The following is a 19,187-nucleotide window of genomic DNA, read 5'->3' as shown; positions in this document are numbered from 1 at the left end:
AACAGACCCACATAAATATGACCCACTGTTTTATTTTAATGAAAGTGCAAAAGAAGTTTAATGGAGAAAAAGACAGCCATTTGAACAAATGATGCAGGAATAACCACTTGCTGAATCTCATATGCCATAAAAAAAATCAATTCAAAATGCCTCAAGACTTAAATGTAAAAAGTGAAAGTATGTACTATTTAGAAGAAAAAAAAAAAAAGTCGAAAATTTTCAGGCTCTAGGGCCAGACAAAAAAGTTCTTAGATACCAAAAGCATGATCCATAAAAGGACAAAACTGATAATGTGAACTTCCTGAAAAGAAACAACTTGCTTTGTGAAAGATTCTGTTGAGAAGTTCCAAGGACAAGCTCCAGACTGGGAATAGACATCTGAAAATCACCTATCAACCAAGGACTAGTGCATGAGAAGACATTCAATGCCACTGCCCAACCGGAAGACGCAAGTCAACACCACAATGATATACTACTACAGTTCAGAAAACCTAACAAAAAAAAAATAGTAATAACAGCAAATGCTGGAGAGGACATGCAGAAACCGGATAATTCATACATCGCTGATGTAAAATGTAAACTGGTACAGATGCTGCAGATCAGTTTGCCAGCTCCTTGAAAAACTAAACATGTAACTACTTTCTGAACTAGCAATTGCACTCCTAGGCAATTATCCCAGAAAAATGAAAATGAATACTTGCACAAAAACTTCTGCATGAATTTTAGTAGTTTTATTTACAATAACTAAAAACTAGGCACAACCCATGTCTTCCAATATTGAATCGTTAAGCAAACTGTGAGACATGCCTAAAATATTCAGCAATGTAAAGGAAGAAGCTAGGATAAAACACATAGGTTAAAAAAAGTCAGTATGAAAACAGAGCACTTTTTCAAAACTACAGACCAATCAGCCTTAACAGATAATCATAAAGTGTGGTTCTTGTCCTTTCATCATTACAATAGATGTCTGGTTTGTGGCATCAGTTGTAATGTCTTTCATTTCTGATTTTTGTTGTTTGAGTGTTCTCTTTTTTCTTGGTCTAGCAAAGGTTTGCCCATTCTGTTGGTCTTAAAAAATTCTTAGTTGTGTGAATTCTCTACCAAATTCTCTTCTCTATTTCAGCTCTAATTTTTATTATTTTCATTGTTCTACTTTGGGTTTAGTTTGTTCTCTCTTCTAGCTCCTTTAAGTATAAAGGTAGGTTTTTGTTTTTCTGGGTTTGTTTAGTGTAGGCATTTAGCACATAAAACTTTCCTCTTGATATCATTTTTTGATGCAGCCTATAAAGGTTTTTTTTTGGTTTTGGTTTTGTTTTTAGGGGTGGGGGTTTGGTACCAGGGACTGAACTCAGGGGCACTCGGCTACTGAGCCACATTCTCAGCACCGTTTTGAACTTTATTTAGAGACAGGGTCTCACTGAGTTGCTTAGCACCTCGCTTTTGCTGAAGGTGACTTTGAACTTGCAATTCTCCTGCCTCAGCCTCCCGATCCGCTGGGGTTACAGGTATGTGCCACCACATCTGGCCCCACTGAGTTTTGATACGTTGTTTTCTTATTCTTATTTGTCTCAAGATATTTTCCAATTTCTTTTGCAATTCTTGTGCTCTTGATTGTTCACTGTTCGCTGTGTTAAACTTCAACATATTTGTGATTTTTTTTCCAGATTTATTTTGGCTATTGATTTCTAGTTGCTCATTTCTTCCTTTGTGGCTGAAAAAGATGTTCGGTATTACCTCAGTCCTTTTAAGTTTGTTAAGACTTATTTTAAGTGGCCTAACCTGTGGTCCATCTTAGGAGAATATTCCACATCCACTGAACAAGGGATTAATTGTAAATGGCATTGTACTTTTAATTTCAGTGAATACATCTTCAATGCCAGAACAAAGAAAAATGCATTTGACTGTTTTATGCTTATCCTTGTGTCCTGTATATTTACTTGGGTATATTCCTGCTGAATCTATTTTATTAGTTCTAAGGGTTTTAGGGGAGATTCCATCCATGGCAATCATGTCATATATAAACAGAGACAATTTTATGTCTTCCTTTCTGATCTGTATGTCTTTTGCTTTCTTTTCTTGTCTTAGTACATTGACTGTAACTTACAGCTCTGAGCTGAAAGAGTGGTGAGTGCACATCCTTGCCCTGTTCTCCAGCTTTGGAAGAGACCAGTTAACTTCTTACCCTTAAATAGGATCTCAAGGAGATATCTGCACAACCATGTTCACAATAGCCAAGGGGTAAGAACAATCTAAATATCCATCAACAGATGAATGGATAAACAATGTGATTTTTAAAAATGAGATACTATTCAACCTTTAAAAAGAAGAAAATCAGCCACATGTTGCAACATGGATGAACCTTAAGGACATTATGCTAAATGAAATAAGCCAGTTGCAAAGAAAGACAAATACTGCCCCTTTCCACTTACATGAGGTATCTAAAGTCATCAGCTTCTCAGAAACAGAAAGCAGAATGGTGGTTTCCTGGGGCATGGGGGAGGGAGGGAGGGAGGAGTTGTTCATTGGGTACACAGTTTCAGTTTTACAAGATGAATAAGTTTCAGAGATCACTGCACAATGTGCATGTAGTCAACACTACCATAGTATACACTTAAAAAATGGCTAAGATAGTAAATTGTATGTCATGTGGTTTTTACCACAACTTAAAAAAAATACTTAGAACAGGGGGGAAACAAAAAAAAGGAGAGGAACAAACTTTAATACATATAAAAACCTGAACAAATCTTCAGAGAATTACACAGAATAAAAAAAAAAAAAGCCAATCCCAGAAGGTTACATACTTTTATGATTCCATTAATATAACATTCCTGAATAACAGAACTGTAGAAATGAAGAGCAGATTGCCAGGGGTGGAGTGCACTGGGGAGCGGAGGGAAGAGGGTGCGGCTACAAGAGGCAACATGAGAAACCCTTGTGGAGATGGAGATGTTCTATCTTTTCACTGTCAACATTCTGGTCTTGATACTGTTGTGCTATAGTTTTCAAGACGTTATTATCAAGGGAAACCGAGTAAAGGGCATAAGGGATCTCTTTGTATTGTTTCTTAACCGCATTATGAATCTATGATTATCTCAGATGAAAAATTTAATTAAAGAAGTCTTTTCCCGAAGCAGTAGATGTTACATGCTAACTGGAAATGATGTTGAGATCTTAGTTTTGTTTTGTTTTTTTAAGGTAGGGGTAAAAAGGAGGTAGACTCAAAAACTCCTTCATGTCTCACATTCTGAGAAATGAGAACCTAGGTATGCATTGCCCCAACCTGATGACCCCGCTGTTCACAAAAGGAAAAAAGAAAATAAAGTTCTGGAAAACCCTGTGTGTTGAGTTTTAGAAGGGATACCTGGCCTGAATGCTCCCCGTGTGTTAGTCTTCGATGGCATAGATGTTGGTGCTGTGGTAAGAAACCGGAGGAGTAATCACAGGCACCAAGAGAAGGAGAAGGAACACCCAGATACCCAAGACAATTCTCTGTGGGCTACGGGCAAGGTTAGCTAGATGGACAAACAGCCACCTTTGTGCTAGAGATCTCCTGATCCAGCTCCACATGAGTCAGGGTTAACATAATCCCTATGATATCATCTGAATCGAGAACAAGACATTCCTTTATTTCCACTCCACCTGCTTAGAAATCTACCTTGTGAATGTGGAAAGAACAGCTGAGAAAACAATTTGGAAGAGCTAGTATTGTAGGATTACTGAGTTGGTTATGGGAGACCAGCCAATTATTCCATGGAGAGACCTCCCTCCCCAATTTCATCAGGAAATTGATTAACTCTACTAGATGCCCAAACTTACACTACACCACTGGGATAGAAAGGAGTTATAAGTCATCACCAAACCTTCTCCATCGTCGCTGGCTCTTTGTGGTTCCATAATCCATGGATATTTGTCACCGCCTGCAGCAACAACTTGCACGGGTCTTATGGGTGGTGGAGTGGAAACTGAGGCACTTCTTTCTCTTTAGTGCACTGCTTTCTTGCTTGTTTATAGAGGATAGAGGAAATGAGGTTTACTTGCTTTGAGAGGAGAGACCCCGCTTATCAGAGAGAAAGAAACTTTGCTTAAGAGAGAATCTTTGAAAGAAAGACAGGCTTTTCTCCCTTCTGCGATCTGCCTTCCGCCGCTGCCCCTACTCGCTTCGGGCTTTTCTGCTAATGGCTGCTGTGGCGTGTCTTCTTCTCTGGCTACTACCACGCCGCGTGTCTTCTGCTACTGCTTTTCTGGTAATGGCTGCTGTTTCTCTGTCTCACTCTGCCTACGCTTATATCACTTCCAGGACACGGAGAGCAGGGCCACGCCTCTTATGCAAAGATTAGGCGAGTAGCTCTGAGCAGGCAATTAGTGCTCGAGAACACATGTGCATACATTGTGTGCGTGAACGAGAAAATCACCTGAGTGTGCTTATGTCAATTAACCTCCTCGCTGCCAATGTGATCAGGCGCCATCCTGGCGCCGCCAACATGGCACAGCCCCCAACACTCCATAACATTTGCCTACATGTGTCCACTCTTGGGGATTCCCCAGTACTCAGAATTGCTAGGGATAGCGCTCCTGATGGGCAGTAAAATCAGTAATAAGTGGCATTCGCTGAACACTAGTGGAAGCCAGCCACCACGCTAAGTACTTTTTACACATCGCATTGCATTCTCTCAACAATCCAATGTGAGGAAGCTAGTATGAACCCACCTTAGAGATCAGCAGACAGGGTCTCAGAGAAGTTATATGGTTCGCCCAAAGTCAGACAGCTGATAAGAGGCAGAGCTGGCATTCGAGGTTTAGACCCCGCTATCTATAAAGTCTTTGGGAAGTATCTTATAAATAACAAAATCCAGCCTCTGAATTACCAGATTTTGACCAAAGCCCTAAAGGCAACTGAAAGAGGGAAGGGCTAGCCGTCTACTGAACTGAGCAAAAATTCCTTCACCCACCTGGTACACCGTAGGCTAGGTGCTCAATAAATGAGTGTTAAGCTGAACTGCCTAGAGGAAATGGCTGTTGCTGAGGACACCCCCTCAGTTGTGTATGGAGGAAGGAGGGGTGGCACAGGAACCCCTTGCATGCCCTCCCAGTTGGCAATGCTGTTGGTATTCTGGCTAGACTGGGACACAGCTGTGCAAAGACCTACAAGACAGATAGCCACACACACACACACAGACCAGGATGCTTGGAAGTGCATGGGACAAAGAAACCCTGGGTGAGCCCCAGGGAATGGGTGATGACCTCAGATGCAAAGTATGTAGTGAGCCAATTCTGGAACCTCAGCGAATTTCACAGACTAAACAGTGGGGGCCAGCAAGCGCTGGGGACTTGTGCTGACTGAGCCGGCAAGGTTACCCTGTGGCTGCTGGGTTGGCAGAAACTTTCTTTGCAGAGAATTTAGACCAGCAGGCAGAGATCCCTACATGGACAGCATGGCTGGGCTGACTTGGGCAGATCCTTGAGCTGCTGGTGTTGTTTCTGGATTCAGCCTCAAAGAGTTGAGAATGGGGCAGAAGCTAAGCCCCCTTTGCTGGGAAAATCTGCAAGGAGACTTTTGATAAAGACTCAGAGGCCACACACCGCGGCCAAAGAGACTGACAGGAGGGGACAGTTTCAGACTTAATTGTTTCAGACAGTGGGTGGAGGGAGCAAGCAGGGAGCATGAGAGAAGAAAGAAGATATTAATACAGGAAAAATATCCAAGGCCACTCTAAAAATATTTTTTAGGCACATATTTCTCCCAGCACATAGCAGCTCTTTCAATTAAGGATGTGTCATTTCCTGGGTTATTAAATCCAGATCATGGAACATTCCACTCTGGGATAGTAAAAGAGGGTCACGTTCTCAGCCTCCCCCGGCACCAAAGCAGCAGCATGTGGGGACTACAGCCCTCTGTTTCCACCACTCCTCACAACACCAGTGAGGTGAGAAGCTTTCCCTCAGGGTATGTCCATGGAAAGCTGGGGAAACCAGCATGGCGATCTTTCTCAAGTATCCCAGTGTCCCTATGGTCACCCTGAAGGACATCATCAACTCACGCAGGTAAGGCTTTTCTGGAACCAGAATGTGGAGGAAGAACAAGCAGTAGTGGCCATGTTGCCTTGGTTACTACGATAAATACCAGGATCCATCAATGTCCTCTGGAGCTGAGGTCACACAGCAAAACAATGTACAGCAATGTAAGATACTGAGAGACTAATAATCATAGTGTTCCCTGCATGCAGTGGGTGCCCAATAATATCTGCTCCTCCTCTGGGGGTAAAAAGGAGATGACATGCACAGTAAGGCCAAAGCATCCTCCGGAGTCTGGAACCTCTAGGACCTTAACCTCGCCCATCCTGCACTCGAAGTGATTGGTTTGTAGTTTAAATATCCTAAAAGTTGGGCAGATTATTAATAAAGATGAACTTGAACTAGGAAAATTTAATGACAAAGTGGGTTTCAGAGTTAATACAAAAATTGAGGGATTCCAGGTGGCAAAGACTCTCAGAACTCTGCAGTGTGAACCACACCACGTTTTCCAAACAAAACTTGAAAGTCACCAACATTTAAATTTTAAAAATCAGTAGATTTCAGATAAAAAGGGGCTTTCCAACTTGTGTTTTAATAAACGTAATCAACAGAAATGGGAAACCTTGGCTTGCAGGGAGCACCTGGCTGGAGCCAAAGAGCAGTGGCCCCTCTGGGGAGGGTACACACTGTCCAACTGCCACTGGTCACTTCCCCTGCTGGTGTGCACTTGGAGCTCTGCCCTCAGCTCCCTCCTGCTTCCTTTGGCCTGTGAGTGGCACCTCCTAACCTATTTTAGCCCCTTTCCACCCACAGAGAACTGATCCCATCTCTTACACTCCATCCTCACACCTAGTTCTGCTGATGTTTCCAGGTTCACCCAGAGTCTGTAATGGAACAGAGATGGGCCCTCCTGCTGGGAAGATCCCAGAGACTGTTGATAAAGACTCAGCTGTCAAATGGCATGTGACAGAAGGAGACAGTCCCAAGCAAGATACGTCTGCAGCCCCATCTACCTGCAGCCCCATCTCCTTCCTGGTTACATGTGCCTCTCCCCCCAGATCAAAACCCATTCCTGTGGACAAGCCCAGAAGGGCACACCTTTAATCACAACCACTCAGGAGGCTGTGGTAAGAGGACTGGAAGGCCAGCCTGGGAGATTTCCTGAGACCCTGTCTCAAAATAAAAAATTTTAAAAGGACTGGAGATGTAGCTCAGTGTATGGCAGAGAGCTTGCCTGGCATGCACAAGACCCAGGTTCAGTAGCTAATACTAAAAAAAAAATTCTGGGGACAAACATTTATATCCTCATGGATTTCTATCCATGCTTTCTGGTCCAGTATGGGAAATAGCTGACACTGCTTCCCGCAACTGTGCATGATGTTTCCCTTTGCTCAGATTAGGTAGGAACACAAACACAAACTGCACTAGGTTCTCTCAAGTATTCCCCAGCTCAAAATACTAAGGAATTTCTCAGCAAGGTGCTGGGCTAAGGACCGTGATCAGCAGACGATGAGTATAGCATTCAGGACAAGAATACCAACTGGTCTCAGTGATGACACAATTCATTTGTCCAGACACACACTTGTTATTTATTTTTACAACAATTCTGCACAGTAGGAGGTACTTTTCCCTATTTATGAACGCTGAGGTTCTCTCCCTGGAGTAGTAGTTCAGCCTCCTCTCACCTGTCTAGATGAACCTGGTGCTGGTGTAAAAAGCCTCTTCCAGGACTGACCTGGAGGACAATGAGCGCCTGGGCCTACTTACGGTCTGCCATTCGTCTCCTCCCCGCTGGCTGCAGTCTTGGACTCCACAGCATTGTTGAAGCTGGAGATGTTTTCAGAAGAGTAGAGGCCAGCTGGGTTGTTGTACTGATTTTTGATGACCCTGGGGGCAGTACTGGAGGCAGGTGAGGCAGTAAAGGGCACGGCACTTCGGTTGTGGGCACTTCCTATGTGCAAGATCTCCTGCAGGCAGGGAGCAAAGGCAAAATCAAGGTGGGTATCCAAAATGCACTCCGTAATGGGCAGTGCAGGGTGAGAGCCAGGGAGAGGTTTCAGCAGAGCCACAGTGGCCCTGGGTCAAACTTTAGCTGAAGAGCTCTGACAGACCCACTGAGATGCCTGGGCAATGACTGAGGAAGCGTCCCAGATGGGCACCTGTCCCAGTTCACACCCTCTGAATCAGCTCTGCTTTCTGATTCTTCCCTGAGGCCCAACAAAGCCTAACTTCTGAGTACCCCTGAGGAAGACACCCCTGGATGCTTTGAATTGTCAGGATCCAAGTCAGAGCTAAAGCACCGTTGTTTTCTTTTTTATTCTTTTTTTTTTTTTTTTTTTCGGGCCAAGGACCGAACTCAGGGCCTTTCCTGTGCAAGGGAAGCGCTCTGCCACTGAGCTAAATCCCTGACCCCTAAAGCACCCTTTGAGAGAACATTCCAGAGGGATTAAGGAATCACGAAGAGAAGAACATGCAGTGGCTTAGGTCAGTACAGAGCAGGAGGAGACAGAAGGTAGAGGTCAAGTCCCCAGGACTAAAGAGGTTTCATCAGCAAGATAAGAGGGTTAGAGAGCTACAGGGGTAGCTGACTAGGCAGAAACGTCTCAGTCCCCATAGAAAGGGCCAAAGGGGAGTAGGACCTATTGTTCTGGTGGGAGAAAGACAGGGCTAAGGAGACAGAAGGTTAAGGGCTACCTGTTACGGGGGCGGTACCTGGTACCTGGCAGAGTTGCAGAAAGGACTCTGAGTTCCTGGTGTCCTCATTCCCTTCTCTTTGTAATCTGAGAATGCACCCTACACCCCCACCCTAGCACTGCTGGAAGTCCCACTGGGGTGGGGGAAGGATAATTACAACTACAACCTGTAGGAGCTTCTGTACAAACACCCAAAACCACTTTTAAACCAATGCTCTTTAAAAAAAAAAAAAAAAAAATTAAAAAGCACAGGTTTTCTGATGACTCAGTTAGCAAGGCCCTTTCTACTTGAATGTTCTGGGTCAATCCAATGTATACTCTGTGAAGCCTGCTAAAATGAACTGTGCCGTATTTTCTGAATTCCTAAGAAAATCTTCCTGAACCCTGCTCTCTTTCTGAAAACACCCGAGCCCAGAAAAGATGCTCCCAAAAGATTTCCCATCCCTCGATTGCTTTGCCTTTCCCACTCCCTGATCACCACCTCCCACCGCCTCTTTTGTAAATGCTGGGAATCAGACTCCATGTGGAGGCTCTGGATTCCACCCCCAGCACCGTCCCCACCCCACCAAAAAAAAAAAAAAAAAAAAAAAAAAATCCAATATTTTCTTAGAAAACATTACACATAAAAACTAACAGCTTGCCAGTAGTGGTAGCACATGCCTCTAATCCCAGAGACTTGGAAGACTGAGGCAGGAGGATCTCAAGTTTAAGGCCAGCCTCAGCAACTCAGTAAAACTGTCTCAAAATGAAAAATAAAAAGGAATGGAGATGTAAGTCAGTGGTAAAGTACTCCTGGTTCAATCCCCAGTATCACCCCAGACCAAAAAAAAGATAAAAATATTTTTATAATTAAGATTCCTTTTTCACTATTCAGATGGTCTTCCTCTTTGACAAGTCGGAACCCATGAGATTTTACTGTATAAATTAAGTTGACCTTATCCATATCAGATAAAAGCCAAACCTGCAAAGATAATCACAAGTAGAGACATACAACAAGAAAGAAATTCAGTAGTAATCAAGGGATGATCAAGTAATTTTATGGCACAACTACTCAAAGGAATCACATGAAGTCATTAAAACCGGTTGTGGAGACAGAGCAGATCTACAGATGGGCGGCCTGGGACTCACCCACTGGGACTACAGCCGTGTGGACAGATGCATGACTGCATCCAGGATGGTCATCCTTCCTCCTCTGTCTCACACAATCCCTGGGAGCAGCACAGAATGCTGAGCACCAGAGAAAGCCCTGTCTTGGCTCAATTTTTTGCAGCCACTTCATGTGTGACGATGGGCAAGTTATACCTCTCTGAGGCCATTTCTCATCTTTAAAATGACCACAAAGTCCTCACAAGGGCTTGGTGCGACATATTAGTGTATCACGCACAGTGTCTGGCACATGGCAAGTATCCAACCAGGGTCCATTCCCTTCTCCCTCCACAGAAATGTATTTCCAATTAGAATGGAAGTCTGTGGAAAATTCAGGTTGGAAATTCTGACTTTGTTTATAAAGAATTTTTGAAGAAGAAGAATGTATCTGGTTTGTACATAAAAGGAATATCTCTAGCCCCATGGGAATACTGGTCTTTCCAGAAGACAGGCGGATTTAGGGCTTGCCTTTTGGAAGGGATGATGTAATTGTTTGGGCTTTGTATTTATCAGTCTCCAAGGAAACTCAATAATGAGGAAATACAAACTAGGTGTGTAACTATGCTGACCTCAGATAAGCTGGGGTGTTGGTTGGCTTTACATGAACTAACAGATCTTTTTACTATAGATGAACTCTGCTCCTACTCATTTGTTCTCTAGTTCAGCATGGCCAGAAGCGGAAGATTTGGGGAAAATGAGAGGTGAGAAATTTTTTGTGTGTGCGAATAAAGAATTACTGGAATCAGGAGGAAAATATATTCAAGTTAGATACTTAAATAGTTGAGAATTTTTCTTAATCTGAAGAGAACTACCCTCCAAATATTAATACAAATAACCAGATAAGTTTAAGATGAAAAAATTTAAGTGTAATACAGATAAAAAATATAACTAAAATATAAGTGGTTATTTAAGTTAAAGCTAGAATTTCAGATATGCCAAATTAAAACAAAATCATTCCTTATATGTTATAAAAATGTCTGAAAATGTAACATGTTAAAATTTAACATTTATAGTAAATTTAATTAAGTGGCTGAGAAATTAACTGTGGCATGTTTTAAATGAGTTTACACAACAGCCAGTCTATGGGCTCATTTTATGAGGTTTCCTAATAGGGCTTGTATAGAATAACATGTTCATGGAAGTTTTGAAATGGTAGGTGCAAAATGATCCTTAAAGTAATGGGATTTTTAAGTATGACTTTTATTATATTGGAAAAAAATTTTAACATTTCTAAAATTTTAATGAGAGACATTTGGAAAAACATACATACAACATTCAACTTACACACACTACCTCCAACCATTCAATTTACACACACTAATGTACCATGCAAGTTCAATTTCATACAATTTTTGCCGTATATATCAAAGACAGTTAGGTGCATGTTATCCTTTGATGAATCTCCATTCACCATAAAAACTAGTGAGTCGGGTATGGTGGTGCACACCTATAATACCAGCTAGTAGGAAGGCAGAAGCCAATGGATCACAAGTTTGAGGCTTGCCTCAGAAGCTTAGTGAGACCCTGTCTCAATATAAAAAATAAAGGCTAGAGGTGTAGCTTAGTGGTAAGAGCACACCTGGATTCAATCCCTAGTACCAAAAAAAAAAAACAAAAACAACAACAACAACAAAAAAAACCCTAACTAGTGTCCCAAGCCTAGAAAAAAAATAAACTTTCAAATCTTTAGCTGGAGTTAAATGTGTAACAATCACAAACCCTTCTAAAGTTTACAAAAGATATTATCAACTTATTTATCACTAACAATTCATTCAGTTATCCAATACCATGTTAGGTGTAAGGAATTTTACAAAGATACTCTAAACATTCTTCTATTTGATTCCCTTATTCCAAAACAAGAGCACCCATTCATTATAGATAATTCAGAAGATGCAAATAGGGAAGAAATAAAATCACCTATAAGCTAACTGCTGAGAGACTGATCTACTAACATGGGATCGCAGGATAGTCGACAGCCCTGGGAAATTCTATTTGGCCATCAAATTGTGCAGTGACTTCCTACTTCATTTTTCAACAATAATTACTACTTCGTTTTAGTGATATTAAAGGCTCACTAGAAGTTACACTGTAATAGAAAATCGAGATCTCCACCCCAGGACTCATAAGAGGACACAGGGCAGAAAAGCAGGGTTTACTATTAAATTCTCCCTTACTTCTTCCAGGTTCTGTCTCAGGATCTAAAGTTACTGTCATCCTTGGGACGATCTGTTGGTATCTGAAATCCATATAGAGCTGAGCTAGCACCTCGACTTTGCCGTGGTCCTGCCCTGCGCACAGGAAGACTCCACCGCTTCCTAATCACCCTCCTACCCCCGCTTCCAGCTCAGGCTGAGGGCCCGGCCCTGGGGGTTTCCAGCCCTTTCCTCCCACAGTTCCTTTACGGGAAGAAGTGAACAAGAGCCAGATCCTGGCAGTGACAGTGGAGGGCTCTCCAGGCCATTTTATCCCCAAGCCCCAAGGGCAGGAAAAACCTGGAATATGCTGGAAAGTGGCTGGTGGTAAGAGGAGCGGCAATGATGAGCAAGAACTTACTTGGGGTTCCGAGGCTAGATTCATCTTATATGGATGACGCTTTCCTTCCTCAGTCACTAGGGGAGACCAGACTTTATGTTCCGATCTGCAACAGATGAACAACACTGTTGTTTCATTCATGCTAAATAAATAACAGTCTGCCCTCCACATCCACGGGTCCCACTTTCTCATGCTGAATCAACTGCAGATAGACAGGAAATGGAATAATAAAATTGCATTTGTACTGAATAGGTAGATTTTTTTGTGTGTGATCGTTCCCTAAACAATAAGGTATAACAACTATTCACATAGTGTTTACATTGTATTAGGTATTATAAATAATCTAGAAATGATTTAAAGTAGATGAGAGGATTGTACAAGTTATAAACACACACTGTACTATTTTACATAAAAGACTTGAGCATCCACAGATTTTGGTATTCCCAGGGGTCCTGTAACCAATTCCCCATGGACACTGAGGGAACTATATATGTTAAAAACAGATTAGAAACCCCCCCCCCACCCTGGCTGAACTTGTACCCTCTGACTTTGCATCCTGACATTATCTTATTCTCTATTTGTTAGCCCTGTGATCTTTCAGGTCCTAATCTGATGGCTTCTATGTGTGAGGGCTCCCGAGACATGGTCCTGAGGAACTTCCCAAACTGCCCTGACTTCTTCCAGCCTCAGCCTCCCTCACTGCATTCTGGGTAGCTGACACCAATCACGAGGCTCCATGTTCCTATGCATGCCTCATGCTTCCCATGTCTGCTCAGGACAGAAGGGGTTTCTCCTGTATCTTGATCCAGTGTTCCTGGCCCAGACCAAATCACCAAGTTATTCGTGAATCTTGTCTAGCCCAAATCAAAATAATATCTCCTTTCTTGAGCTTGCAAAGGATTTTCTTCCTAACAAACACACAGCAGTGATCTTAGCCTTGTCTCAGGTTTCATTAGTGTGGGGTTTTTCCCTCTTTTGCAGGTAGAGAACATTTATACTTATGTTTACCTAGCACAGTGCCAGACATACACAAGACATGCCTATTCAGTTTGTTGGTAAATGAATCAAAAATCAAAAATGAATCAAGGAATGCACAAGTGGCTTGAGGGAGAGCTTAAAGGAGAGGATCTGAACTTAGAAATGGGGACAAACATGAGGGTAAATATACTCTTGTGGGGTCATGATAAAATAGCACACCTCCCATAGGGTAGGACTCTGAAGTGTACAAAATACTTTGGACACACTTTCCCACTTGGTCTTCCCGCCAATCCTGTGGCCCAAGCTTGAAGAAAGCAATAAACATACTTCACAGATGAGAAACTGATGAAGAGCTGTGGATTGGTCAGTGAGACATTAACAGGTAGGTCACAGATCAAAAGGGAGACTCTGAACATGAGCCAACAGGAAATAGTCATTGAAGGTTGTCAGATTGCTCCTGAAATCTTACCTTTGTAGAAGCCCTTCCTACTAAGACTAAATGAAAGAAGAATGGAAATTTTACCCTCATTATAACTCCCAAGGTGCTCTCCTCGCTTGTCTGTTCAGCCCCCGCTCTCCTTTCTTGAAATGCACTGAAAGTCACGCTCGGCACTTTGCCTAAGGTGTTGAAGTGCTTCTCTGCTACTGGCACAGTACCCACTGCTCAGTAGAGGGAGGCAGGAGCAGCATCCTAAATTGTTTCTCAATGGTCCCCAGGGGGAAAAAAAAAATCTTCATTTCATTATACATAATGATATTTAACTGATATTATTTCTTCAGAATTTTTGGTTACTTATATTGGATCAGGTAAAAATGCAGCTATTTTAGAGAAACAAGCCCATGCTATGAGAAGCAGCACTGTGAAAATGAGCAATCTGAAATTCCAATTCTACAGACCCTTTGGCGTGCTTACAGTGTACAAAGCACTCAGCGAGGTGGCTGTATGGGGTTCTGAGATGGGGAAGGCAGTCTGGGCCCAAGCAGCTTCCAGTCAATCAAAAATGAACAAACAATAAAAAATAAAAAAAAAAACAAAAACAAAAACAAAAAAAAAAAAAACAAAAATGAACAAACATTTCCATGGCCTCACCTGGCTACCGTGAGAGTCATATTGTCTGTGCAGCCCTTGATTTTGTTCTGAGCCTCCAAGTGCGTCATATTGCTTGTATTTTCCCCATCGATGGCTGTAATCACATCTCCAATACATAAATTAGCTATAGCAGCCTTGCTTCCAGGAGTGACCTGGCAACAAAGGGGAGAACAGGCTAGTTACTATTTGTCTCCAGAGAAACCTCTGTGTAAGTGACCACCAGGTTAAATATTCACTGAGATGGATCAAACCATTTAAAAATGAAAAGACGCCTGATACCATAAGTTTAAATAATAAGTATTTTATACTTATTCGATATGTTATCATTTGCAGAATCCTTCTCTATACAGATCCTTACAACAACCTGTGAGAAAGGAGCAGCAGTATCAGTCCTTCATTTCAGAGACCTGGAAACTGAGGCTCAGAAAGATCTGTGACCTAGGCCTAGATCTGTGATCACCCAACTAGTATATTACTATATTACTAGTCATCCAACTAGTCTATTACAGACCCAATGAACCAGTCCCAATGTTCTTCCCACTGAACCTTGTTACTTCCTTAAAGTAAGTCACCAATTAGGTTTTTTAAGATGCACATACACAGAGAACATTATGTACAATAACATCTTACTTCTATAAAAACTAATATATGTTAATACAGGCCTGGAAGAAAACTGGACACTGCAACCAGACTTTCACAGTTGTACATTTCCATAATGTGTTTGTCTTTTTACAGTGAGTTTGAATTCATTTTTGTAATTTTAAAAAGAAGGAAGATTATTTTTTAATATGGGAGTATGGGTTTATACCAATCCATTTCATCCCATTCCAGAAGTTGGTGGTAATTAGGGTCCTCCTGGGAAGGTGGATGGTTTTCTGCAAGCTGACAACTCTAAACCAGTGGCTCCTAATTTCAAGATCACCAACACTTGAGGGATGCCAGTCAATGCTGCAATAGGTTCTCAAATCTGTCTATTGAGCATTACATGTGGACTGAACAGATATCATGTGTCCCACAGATGTAAACTAATTTTCAAGTGAATACAGATGCTGGTGTGATGGATGAAGTGCAAACTCATTTTGAGTAGTACCAATGTCATAATGTCATAACTTTCCACTATTGGGCATTAGGTATTTTCTAAACCAAGCCATACTAAGAATGTTAACTACCGTTACTCCAGAGTCAGTCCATGACTTTTTTTTTTTTTTTTTTAATACTCTGAAAGACCTCCCTGGATAGGAATCCAAGACCCCCAGGAGCAGGGCGGTGCTAACACCCCCAGACTCAGTGCCCACAGCTGTGGCTCTGCCCCCGCTTGAAGAAGGCTGTTGGCTCCTGGGACTAAGGGGGGAAGATCTTGTGGACATAGATGTCTCCACAAGGCTGAACTGCAGTGAAGAGGTCCTCCAAGGTAACAAGCCCTACACCTCTGCAGTCACAGCTTTCCAATCAGCCCTCACCAAACCGAAAATGCCTGGTAGGGCAGCTGGTGGGTGCCACTGCCATGGCCCACTCCCTCCTTAGCATCCTGGCCCCCCAAAATGAGGGGTGGTGAGTTGATCCTTCAGTTCCCTTCCGGCGTGAACATGCTATGACTTTATCAGGCAAAGTCTTACTGGAATGTAGCAGGATGTGGACACCAGAGCAGAGATCTTGACCTCCTAACCTTCCTCTCTGGCTTTCCCATCATCTGTTTACCAGAGCCCTGGCTCTCGGGGAAAAAATGAAAGCTGGAGATCCAGGGTTCAGATCTTCCCAGGCAGCCACTGGCCGAGACCATCTACGGGGCCAAACGCAGGCTGCTAGTTTCCGTCAACATTAGGCAGTTGGACTGAGTCATTCAGTGCAGGCAGTAAACAAAGTCCCCTCATTTTCTGACCCTCTTCCTGAGAAGGCTGAGCTAATGTGACTTCATAAATATTCTACTTTTTCTAACAGACAATGTGGGCTCATTGTTTTAAATAACCCTACATAAACATCACTTTATTTAGAATCAGCAATGGTTCTGAACTAGAAAACCCCATCCCCAAGGACATCCCCCTGAATCAACAAGCTTAATGCCTGATCAAACTCACCACAACTAAGCAGTGTTCAAAAGCAATCTCTAAGGATAAAACCCAAAATCTTTTACAAGGTCCCAAAAGCCACAGCCTCCCTCCCTACTCTCATGCCACTTGCCCACTAAGCTGTAGCCACAGGGACCTCCTGAGTTCTTTTCTGTCTCAGGACCTTAACACATGCTTTTACTCTACTTGACTGACTTCTCAACCTTCAACTCTCAGCTTAAATGTCCCTTCTGAGAGAGTGTTCCCTGACCTCTAAACTACACTAAATCTCCCACCATCCATTTATTTATTTTATTTTATTTTACTTTATTTTTTTGCTGGTGCTGAGGATTGAACCCAGGGCCTTGTGCTTGTGAGGCAAGCATTCTACCAACTGAGTTATATCCCCAGCCCCCACCATCCATTTAATACCCTCTGTTCTTTGAATAGTTGTCACATTAGTTTTGCAAATCTGTTATGTAGGTCTTTCTTGCCTACAAAACAAAAATTTGTGAGGGCAGAATTTGGTCTGCTTCCTGTGCCTTGGTATCCCCAGTTCTGGCACAGTGCCTGGACAGAGTAAGTGCTCAAAAAATATTTGTCCAATGAATGATTTTATCTAAGGTATCTAGTGTTGTTAAAGACATAATCAGGCTGTTTCATTTTATCCACTCAAATGAATATTTCAAAATTATCAGAAATATTTTTATTTCAAAAATCAAATAATCATATCCCTCAATATTGCTATCCTGGAATATATCCACTCGCAAAACTCAAATAATGAGAAAGGGGAACAGGTCATTGAGAAGAGAAAATGTAAGTTTCTTTTTCCTTTCTGATCTTCAATTGTTAAGAAGTCTGGACTTTCCAGCACTTGGTCCAAACTGTCTTATGGGAGTGGCATTTCTGCTGAGAACATCCCAACAGGTCCTAAACAAGCCAGAACCAGTCTTAAGAGCCCTGAATCTGAGTAATCATTTCAGTTTGATTTCCTTTTTTTTTTTTTTTTTTTGAGTCAAACTAGTAAAAAGTCAAAAGAAATCTTGGCAAATTTCATGACAATATCATCAGATGGTCAGTTGGGACTCAGATGTAATCACCCACAAACAGATTAAGTTCACATTCTTTCATGAGCTATATCTTTTGGGGGAGAAAAATGGCATATTAAAACAAGTTATGAAATTTGCCTTTTACAAAGCCTTTTCATATCCAGCCTCCCACTTGAGATAATAATAATGATAAGCTCACCACAACACTAGATAACTTTATAGGTGACGAAGCGAAGACTGCTTCAAGTTAAAGCCAGATCCCCTCATTCCAAATTCCATTCTTCCCTGCTTTAGCATAATGACCCAAGCGGAGAATCCAAACACAAATGTCAGAGCCAAAGAAAAATCCAGAATTAAGAAGAGGATTTGCCATGCGTTCCTCATAAGAAACTAGAGCATCACAAACCCCTGCTGTGGCCGGTGCTTCTCTGGCCACAACTGCTCTGCACTGACCTGGGGTCCAGGAACCCCACCCTCATAAAACACACAAAAAACACGGAACTGAAGAGAGCTGAAGGAGAGAAGGCCGGTGCGGACGCTGGCCAGCGCCAGTCTGGAACAACAGACTTCAAACCTTGCCAGACTGCCTCTCCATTGTAATCAGCCATAATCATAACAGAGGCCATCAGTTAATGAGTGTTTATTATGTGCACCATCCAAGCATTCAGCAAGGGTTAAGTTACAATCCTCCCCTGATGCTATCAGGCAGGAGGTTATTATTTGTATCATCACAGATGAGGAAATGGAGGGGCGGGTTAAGCAATTTGCCTGAGGTGACTCAGCTGGGGCAGGCCACAGCAGGCTTCAGGGTCCACTACCAACACTGTCCATCCTAATTTCCCCTGGTCATCCAACTCCATCAGAACCAGCTCATAATGGCATCAGTTTCAACTCCTAAAAAAGAAATCCTATGCTCCCCTCCGAAGAAACGGTCCCATTAGTTCAAAGGACATCCCCAAAATCCCTTCATCAGCTCTCTTCCCCAAAGGCCATACGACTAGATCACAGGACTCTCACTGAATGAGAGCAAATGGGTTTAGATGTAACAATTCCCACTAAGGAACAATCTGCTATTTTCCATAGTATTCTCTCCGGTCACCTTCGCCTTTGCCACAAGCTCTACCCTGGACAGACACTGCTTGCTTGGAAACCAACCTGAATACCCCTCTATACTACAAGTTCATGATGTATCTTCAAAACCTGTGCACTGATGCCGGGTCCTGATGGCTTACAAAAGCTTTCAAAGATGTTGATTTCACTCCTAAGTGGTACAAAATAGGAGGTCTGTGATGTAGCTGTCCCACTTTTTTTTCAATGCATATCTAATTTATTAATATTTATAGGTTGGTAAATTTTACATACTCAAATGATATTGCTGTTATACACAACTGGATGAATATCCACTAACCATGACAAAAAAGATAAACACCCTCCTCTGTGATGTCATATTTCACCAGTCTTCTGTTCTCTCCTCTCTCTCATTCATTCACTCTCAGACATCTTTATGTATAAGATAACAGAGCTTGTAGGTTAGGGTGCAGCTTCTGATCCAAGTCCTGCCTTAGGGACTTATAAGCTAAGGGTCCGTGGGCAGGACATCTTTGTGCCTTGCTCTTCTCATCTAAGCAACAGGGATGAAAAT

At 42.3% G+C, this 19,187-nt stretch overlaps 1 protein-coding gene across 2 annotated transcripts in view; it reads right to left on the bottom strand.

The window, feature by feature from the left end:
• The window catches only part of PDLIM1 (PDZ and LIM domain 1), a 45,391-nt gene that overhangs the window by 15,853 nt on the left and 10,351 nt on the right, over positions 1-19,187 (bottom strand). For both annotated transcript variants that reach the window (XM_079135847.1, XM_079135848.1), the window contains exons 2-4: positions 14,452-14,603; positions 12,405-12,489; positions 7,780-7,979 (exon numbers count right to left, since the gene is read on the bottom strand). In XM_079135847.1, coding sequence (XP_078991973.1) covers positions 7,780-7,979; positions 12,405-12,489; positions 14,452-14,603 — 437 coding nt within the window. The remainder of the gene's footprint in view (positions 1-7,779; positions 7,980-12,404; positions 12,490-14,451; positions 14,604-19,187) is intronic.

This window comes from Sciurus vulgaris (genome assembly GCF_902686455.1).
Source record: "Sciurus vulgaris genome assembly, chromosome: 4".
NCBI lineage: Eukaryota > Metazoa > Chordata > Mammalia > Rodentia > Sciuridae > Sciurus > Sciurus vulgaris.
Note: the sequence above shows the minus strand (reverse complement) of the source record. Positions and strands in the feature narration are given on the sequence as shown.